General features: G+C 39.7%; 1 protein-coding gene across 1 annotated transcript in view; it reads right to left on the bottom strand.

The window, feature by feature from the left end:
- Positions 1-268: 268 nt before the first annotated feature.
- The window catches only part of MOSMO (modulator of smoothened), a 29,702-nt gene continuing 20,637 nt past the window's right edge, over positions 269-9,333 (bottom strand). Inside the window, exon 3 of the mRNA XM_027726265.2 lies at positions 269-4,209. Within this exon, the coding sequence (XP_027582066.1) occupies positions 4,025-4,209 (185 nt within the window). The 3' untranslated portion in view covers positions 269-4,024. The remainder of the gene's footprint in view (positions 4,210-9,333) is intronic.

Below are 9,333 nucleotides of genomic sequence, written 5' to 3'. Positions count from 1 at the left end.
TGCCGCTGGAGACGGAGCGGCCCCGGCGCGCCGCTTCCCGCCCCTGGGGGCGGTGTGGGCGGGGAGCGCGGGCCCCGGCGGGCGTGAGGGGACACCTGAGGGGACAGTTGCAGGGATTGCTGTGGGTACACTTGATGGAGGACACCTGAGGGGGGACATCTGAGAGGATACCCTGAGGGAGGACACCTGAGGGCACAGTTGCAGGGCTTGCTGTGGGGACACCTGAATGCAGGGCAGGGCCGGTTCCAGTCAGCGCAGCCGGGGCCAGTCGCTTTAGTAGACAATTTATTTTGATAAACTTGCTCAATAACAAAAATACAAGTGAAGAAAATTATGTTCATTTTATACAGTTTGTATTAACATTTGTTCGGAAATCATTAATTGAAAAAATGCTCTAAACCAATTAGAAAACAACCCTCAGTAAAGGCCGGGGGCGCAGGCAGCGGGTCCGGCCTCGAGCGGGAGCAACGTGCGCCCAGGCAGGACAGCCCGCCTGCAGACACCATTTCCTTCATTATGTTCATCCTTCACAAAGGTTTTAAAGGACAGCTTCCATTTTCCTGTGTGTGTGTGTCAGGGCGAACAGTAACCTACAGTTGTGTTCTGGAGTGGTTCAACAACGGCTCAGAAACACAGGGATGGCAGGAGAGCCCGAATCTGGCGGTGCCACCTCGGCCAGGGGACAGGGTGGTGTGGCTCACTCCCAGTGTCTGCGGGACACCGGTATCGCTCTCCAGCAAGAGTAACAACAGAAAACCACGTTAAATGGTCAGACTGGTGTGCCCAGGGAAGCACACCCTCCCCAGGTCCGAGACAAAGAGCTTCCGGGCAATTATTTCAGCTGAGCTCAACAATGAGATTTACACGGACAAATTAACTAGTTTCCCTTCTGAAAGTATTTCAAGTTTCCAATCTTACATATTGTTAGCCAAATAAATGACAGGTGTGCACAAATTACATCATGATGGCACATCAAACCTCTGGGGGAATGTCGAAGCAAAAGACTAAATGAGACTCTCTAGTGACATATGAAATGAGCTGTCCTTCAAAAAGTTAAAAATAATGGCTGGCAGAATCAGAAAAGTTTATGTAAACACTCAACACAAATATGGGATTACCTTTGGAGAAGATTCATATGGAACCATTTGCTTTTCATGAACTGAAAAAGTCTACAGATGTTTAGGCATGTTCAATACGAACTTCCTGTAGTTTAAAACAAAACCTTGTGCAAATAAAACCTATAAATAGTCTTCAGCAGATTTTACAGTGATGCTCTTAGGTATGAAAAGAATGCACACAACTTTTAAAAAAAAAGTAACGGACATAAGTTTGACAAATGATTGCACCATAAAACAGTGTTTTATATACAGTTTACAAGATTTGATTTTCTTCTATAAATACTGTACTATATAGTACTTAGTGACCTTATTAAAAGCAACTGTTGACAGCTGTCTCTTCAATTATTGGGTTGGGCTTTTTTTAAATGCAAATGGCTGCATCTATTTTTGGACTTAAAATGCTCAAATATTTAATAAATCTATTTGTTAAATCTCTGTTATCATTTAATAATTCATAGCAATAGCATTGGCAGATCAGATAAATTTCCAGTCAGCCAACCACAGTCTGGGTATGCTCCAAGATAAGTGTTTGGTTTTTTTATTTTTATTAAATGATGATCCATTTAATCAAAGCCTAAATCCATATGATGTTACTATAACTGAAATAAATAAGTTGGGGGGAGCAGGGAAGGGGAAGAAATCTTAGCAGCTGAGAAACCCTCCCCACCCCCCACCTGTGTTCCAGTTACAAAGATCTAGAACTATTTACAAGTGTGACATTTCTGAAAAAAATAAGAGCCTTTTTTTTCAATATAATTTATAATCTAAGTTTTAGTGAATACTTTAGCTTAGGACACAGTAGTGATAACACCAAAATTTTGACACATATCAAGCAGCTGAACCCTGCCTTTTATCTCCACCAACATCACTAGGGACCTCAGACTTAAATTAGGAACCAAATCATATTTAAACCACTACTTCAAAGTAGGTGCCTGGCTGTATTTACAGATTAGTATACTTTAGAAAAATTTAGTTATCCATAAACACTCCATTTTACCTGTGAATGAGCTGACTGGAAAAGAAAAAGTTGCTTATGAACCATTCCAGTGACAAGTTTGTTCAAAAATTTCAAAAGAAAAAAGAATTAAATCAGCAAATAGTATTTTTGTATTAAAATACCTTGGGAGGGGGAGAGGGAAGAGGTGAGAAGGACAGGGACCCACTAGGGTCTGAATGGCACACAGTTTAAAATAATTGTGCAAATTTTGTTATTTTCCAACACTTCAGCTTATCTGATCAGTGATTAATTTGGGAACTGCTGATTATATTTCAATAACCACCTCATTCTAAAATACACTTTCCCTAACAGTTTAGGAAAGTGTCTATTCAGAAATGCAGTTCCCCCAGTAAATGAAATGAAACAGCGCTCAAAACGGATTGTTGTTTTTGTTTTCATAAAGAATCCCAGGTAAAACATGGATTAACTGGAAAACAAATATTGATAGTGCAGGCAGCTTCCCTGGAACACCAAACTACTTTCTGCAAGGTTAGACCAAGTAGTGAATTAAGACGTCTGTGGGTTCAATGGTTTATCCATGTGCTGAAAAGTAAAACTACTTTTAGTGAGGAATATTTACTCCAAATTTGGGTGGTCATTAAATCCACATTTAAAGTAACAACTTTAGTAAACAAGGCATATATTTTTCAATACTTATATTGCTCATTTTTTTGGCAAAGATGAATTAATACTCAAGTGAAAATAAGTTCATCCATCTTTGCAGTGGAATAGTATTTGCATTACTTTAAACATTGCATTTGACATGTGCTAGAGAAATGCTTACCTATGGTAAAATGCTGTGCTTGAACACGTATGAATGCTAATGTAACAATGCAGTAGAAAAAGAGATTTTCTGTACAACAGTTGCTAATAATTTAAATAGTGTCAGTTTCCCAAAATTAGGATTTTAACTTTACGGCATGACATGATCTCACCTTCTACCCTCATATACAAATAAATTACCATAAAAAGAATTTTAGCTTAACTTAAAATTGCACCTAGAAAGGCATGGGATCGTTTGTACCTATTACAAAAAACTGTTAAAATCAAGGGCTGCTACAAAGAATGAGGTAAACTGAAGACTCTCAGCTATGTGGCCTTCAGAGAAATGGCTTTTTTCTATTGAGTTCTAGTTTTGCACACCACAGTGTTTTGCTAGCAAAGCGTTCTGAGTTCTTTTCCAGGAACCATTTGTGTGTATATACATATATATACATATGTGTATATACACACACACACACATACACACACACTGTATACTGCATCAGCAAAATATATATATATATTTATATATATATTTATATAAATATAAGGAAGAAATCCCCCTTTAAAACGTTCCTTAGTGTTTCCTAGAGCTTATGGGGGAGGAGGGGATGTATGTCTTCTTGCTGTTACATACATTTAGAGAACATGTTTTGATCTATTGGCTTCTTGGTGCAGTAATGCAAGATTGATCCACATTGGTGCCAAAGGCTTTGCTCATCAGAAGGAAGATGTAAAACACTAATCTCCTAAACAGCGAGGCCAGCCTCACTTGAATTCCTCTGCAACCCTCTGGTCTACCACAGAGTTCATAAATACTTTGACTTCCAAATTGTTAGACGTTAAAAACAGGAACAGTCCAGTAACATGGGGCATTTATGCTTTTCAGTGTAAAGCATTCTTCACTAGTTCCTATCACAGTGCAGACCTGACTGCATTAGAGTATGCTCAGGAGATTAGTCCACGTTGTCTGTATTTGGTTATGGGAAAGGCTCTCCTTTTTTTCATCCAAAGTGCATAGTGAGAACAAGTCAAAGCATTCCTCTTTTCAGTCAGTGTTTGATAGTCTGATTTAGGCATCCTCCTGAGAATGCAATTCTGATGTCTTGTTCTTTTCCAAAATAAAGTCCTGCAGTTCAGACATTCATCAGCCAGGTAAACAAACTTTGCCAGCAAATAGAAGTCCCACTATTGTAAAGAAAATTGATAAGACAAACAGTACATACGAAGACCCAACCACTGTGTTATTGGGTAATTTATATGGTTGACCTCCAACTTCATTGATGTAAAATCCTATTGGAAATATTAGGGCTGCCATACAGAATAGAATCACTGCAAAGGAAAAAGAAAAATAAACAGTCACTGCTGTGTTAAAGTGAAAATATTTACCCATTCACAGAGCACCCAGAAAAGCAAGCAGAGTATTCTGAGCGAACTCAAGAGCTGAGATATGCCGGTACATAAATTGCTTGAAATGAGTAGGCTTTATCTTGCTTTTAAAACTACCCCCAAGGAAGACTAAAAGACTCCAGTTTTGACTGTAATTTCTGTAGTTAGGCCTGCTCACTAGATCATGACCTGTCTTAACAGAATAAAAAATTGGTAGATGTACTTCTACCACCATCTCCAAGTTTAGTCATAGAGTTCTTTACTTCTCCAGGTATTTTACAGTAATTTTTGCCCGGTTAAGATAGGACTTGGGCACAAACGAAAAAGGATGGTTTCATAAACCACGATCCACATCAGAACCTCACCTACTCCCTGATTTCCAAAACACCTAAAAAGCAGCTTTCACAACACATCGAGCCAAAGGCAGCCAGCACCAGGATCAGCCTTTCCTTCGGCTGACAGTACCGAGCAGGAAAAACCAGATGTTCCACTGGAGGGGGCTCGTGTCTCGCTCACAATGTGCTCGCACCGGCGGGTTATTCTTCCAAGGGGAAGAGACGGAGCATAAACAGCAAACATCTGGTAACTGCACAGTTACCACGTTGTTGCTCAGTGCCACCTCGTTAGGCCACTGAAACAGAACCAAGGGCCCAGCAAGCAGGCGTTAAACATTAATCCAGAAGGTTTTAATCTACGTGATTATTGGTCCATGTAATTCCACACTACACAATCTAACCCTTAAAGAATGTTTCCCTTTTTTCAATTGTATCTTAACAAACAGCTGGTCCATCCAAGGAAAGCATGGGTGTATGTGTTTCTTGAGCAGATCTGTGTTAGTACAGAAGAGCTCTGTATTTTAGTGGTCCAGAAAACAGTGGTTGACGTGATTAGTAACACAACATACAAATAGTACCAGTTTGAATGATATCCCAAGGATGAAGCACATTGTCATAACTCAGCACCCTTCCTTATTACATCCAGTTTGTCCAGGACAAGCATTCCAGTTTTTACAAAACTTGTCTGATATTTTAACAGTAACACACTTACAGCAAATAGCTTTTGGATTCTGAAAACAACCTGCAGTTTTCAAGATTAAATCTCCTTTTTTATATTCAAGAACCACATGGCTGGAAACGTTCTGATGGCCTCACAGATATGGTCGAAGAACAGATCTTTATTCCCCTCTACTAAACTGTTCTTGAGGTGTGTTGTACCTACACACATCAGTGCTCCCAGGTCTGAGAGCTGGGAGTGTGCCAAGTGGAACGTGCCAGGGTCTCCTTGTGCTCCTGCCCAAGGACAAAAGGGTGCAGACTCTCCCTCAGTTCACAGCAGGAACAAAAATAAATTCTGCACGTGCAGGCAGGGTGCAGAATGCTGATGTGCATATGCATTTCAAACATTTACTACAGAGGGAACCAGCCACCTTTTCTCTTCCACTGTGCACATGTTCTGCTGGGAGGGTGTCCAAGCAATTTTCTTAGCATGGACTGAATTTTTAGTCTACTGAAATAGCAAATAAAAAATGGATCCATCAAAATCTCTGGCAGATTAGGAAGCCTGGCAAAGGAATTAAGGCAAAGTTTTGAGAAGTCATTAAGAAGGACTTCATGATAAATTTATTTCAAAAAAAGAAGAAGAAACTAATGAGAAAATCCAATATATGAAGAGCTCATTTATTCTTTTAGAAGGAGATTTTTAAGGCAGAGAGTAGGAATTTCTTATACAAGCTGTAGTCCAAAAGTAGCTCTCCATATCTAGTAGTATCAATTCATTGAATTTCTAGCAACTCATAAAGAACTTCTCCCTTAAGAGTACTTGCTTTTGATTTCAAGTTCTTCCTTGGGTAGTAAAATTTTCAGAAAAGCCACTTAATGAGTACAATTTCTGGTAACAAAAATAATTAGGTAATAAAACACAATAATGTCTAGTTTGCATCTGAATGGTGGCTGTCAAAAACTCCCAGTAGTTCTCATGATTCTTTAGCTTGTAATTGTTTTGAGCATCTAATGACAACTTCAAAAAATCCAGTCTTAAAAAATTGGACTAGTCTTTAGAGGGCTCACTGTAATATCTGCTCATCTCTTTAGAGACACATAACATAGAAAGCAGCACCTGGTACAAATCTTTAATAACTCATGAAGCACTTTGTTCACTGGGGAACACCAGTGACAGACGTTCACAGAATAGCTACTGTTAGTTAAGGATGTGATTATCCTGCCCTATTTTTACTTGCATTCCAAAAAGCAAGTCCATTATGCTCATGAACTTTTAAATCCTCATAAAAAAACCCCAAAAACCAAACACCGGACTCTGTGGTAACTGCTGGAAAGAAGGTAGCAATATGATTTTTCTAACATCTCCTCCCTTGATACATCTCAGAGAAGCACCTCATTCAGTGTAGCAGACACAGAATTAATTCCCTTTCTGGTTGTAGCAGATGGCAAGAGGCCTGAATCTGTAAGATGTAAACAGATCTTGAGGGAGCTCTGTGAATTCCTGCAATAGCCGAGATTGTTATAATATGCATAAGACCACCTAGGAAGCCTCCACAGGGAATAAGCTCTGGGCATTGTTTTGAATTATGGAACTTAACAGTACCTGTCCGAAGGACCATGAAAATTACATTTGAGATTTTCATACCTTCACCACACCCTCTCTTTTAGAGTGTAAGACTACTAACATCAGTGACAGATTTCATAGTGTCCATGTCCAAAATGACAAAACCTATCACATCAGTAGGAATACTGTGATTCCTAATTTCCACAGAAAATGAAGGAAGACCTTCACATTTGCCTTTAGAAGACTTTTGTCACTCATGCAGTATGACCTGAAGGACAGCAATATCTCTCCTCTCCACAAAGCTGGTTTGCAGAGAGGTCAGACAAGTTTCTGTGCAGAAAACCCACCAATGGTTGGGGAATGAGGCAAAGGCTGTGCCTGTTAACCCCCTCTTGGGTGGATCCCTTCAGAGATGCATACAGGAAAGAGAACTGCCAGATCCAACTTTTGTCTTTCACTTGCCTCTTCACTAAACAAGACAGACAAGACCACTCTCAGAATAATTCATATTTATAGGTACACGGTTGAAAAAATCTGAAGTCATCCAAGACGACAAGATTACAAGCAAATATTCCATGAGAAATATAAGTTATGCATTTATATATAAATTCCAGCATGAACTGGGCCAGTGACCTCTTACCAGGCTTTCCTTGCTGCTGGTCAGAGTTGCAAAGAAAGGGCTGAGCAAGAGGACTCCTTTGCCCTCAGGTATTTACTCCAGACCCCCTTGCATTTGAAGGAACAGAGCTGCCAGTCCCAGAGCTTCCCTTGGAAGTCCCAGCAGACTTCCCTGCCTGCCTAGGATGGCATGTCCCGAGTTGTGTTCAGAAAGTTCTGTGAGAAGAATATCCTGCCAGCAGCCTGCACAAGGCTGTTAAGTCTTGAAATTGCTTGCAGACGAGATGAAACACAAATATGAAGTTTTCCCTACCCCCTTCTAATGAGTTACACATGTTTTCATCTGAACAGCACTGGCACTTCACAGGAAGAACCTGCTCGTGGTATTCCAAGTTGATTCCACATGGCTGCATGTTTCCTAACACTGATCTACAAATAGGTTACTAATTTGTGTTGCATCCAGTGAACCACAGAAGTCACTCTCATCAACTTTTTGAAAAATACAGAATTCTTCCTTCCATTCATTTCTGTTTTGCAAAATTGATTTTTCTTACAAGTGAGTTAAGCAATCAGATTTCCCATCATCATTGTTAACAGGAATGCAAACGTCACAGAGTTCTATGTATTGGAGATGAATACCAAAGACATTGAATTTTAGAATTTCATCAACACAGAGATCGTATCATAATAGAATTATGATTAATTCTGACTTGCAGAAGAATAAATTAGGATGTTTCATTATTAAACATAACAAAAGACAAGTGCTGAAATAAAAGAATTTCCTTCTATATTGAAACATCTAATAATGGACCTGTTGCAAGCCTAAAGAAATCTACAGGAAAAAAAAACCAAAACCCAAGACAAAAACCAGCCCTTTTGGCTGAACTAATCATCACAGTTGTGGAAAACTAAAGCTGCAGGGATGTGACAATTTGAGATATTTAAGAAAAACATTAATACATAGTACTTCAAAACCCCTTTCTTGCCCTAGAGCTTTGACTTCAGCTTACTGTAAGCATCTTAATCTTATACAGCATTTTGAGATTAAACCCCCCACCTATATTAGATATACATGGAATATGTATAGATAAACAAGTGCACTGGAAAAGTTGGGGTGGAATATTCAGGAATGCTCATATCTGCTATTTCAATCATTCACTGGAAAATAAATAAAACTCAGTCACAACGGATACAGCATTTCAACAGCTCCATTGTCTGCAGGAGCTGCACTATTAATTTAATATGCTGTGTAGCAAAGTTGTCAGAAGGATGGCTTTGATTGTACAAGTGCCTCAGTGAAGTACCTTTGTTGAAGCTGAGCACTTCTTAATATTATTCCCTTCCCCAAAACAAGGTTAAATCTTACTCGTATTAGATATCATTAGATGTCACAGAGTTCCATTAAACCTTATTTATGCCCGTGTAAACCACAAACTTGCATTTTCTAGTTAGTGTTCACACTACCTTTAGTGGCATGTCATAATTCAAGTCAATTTAAAAGCCCTCAGGTTTTGAGTTTTTTCATGCTGTCCTCCCCACCATTAAGGCACCATTTCACAGTTGGGCTAAGCCTGTAACACACACCAAGAAAAGGAAGTTTGAAAGTTATTCCCCTTGCTCATTATAACTGTTTTTCTTTTGCACTGAAGTAGCCATAGGATATTTTTCCTTGTGTGGAAACACAGGGCTGCTAGAGAGGGCTCAGCTGTGAGGAGTTACATGGGTGCTCATGCAGAGCACAATCAGGGGAGGCAGAGAAACAGCGGCACTCCTCCCTCTGGCTAGAGCACGGCTGCAGGTCACTCCTGGAAGCAGAAGTCTCAGTGCTGTGAAGCACAGCAGATGCTCTGCAGTGGGCAATCCTCCTGCATTGCCAATTAGGATGCA

This window comes from Pipra filicauda, unplaced genomic scaffold (assembly GCF_003945595.2).
Source record: "Pipra filicauda isolate LSUMZ 115617 unplaced genomic scaffold, ASM394559v2 scaffold127_size2900866_pilon, whole genome shotgun sequence".
NCBI lineage: Eukaryota > Metazoa > Chordata > Aves > Passeriformes > Pipridae > Pipra > Pipra filicauda.
This window is presented reverse-complemented; position numbering and strand designations above follow the sequence as displayed.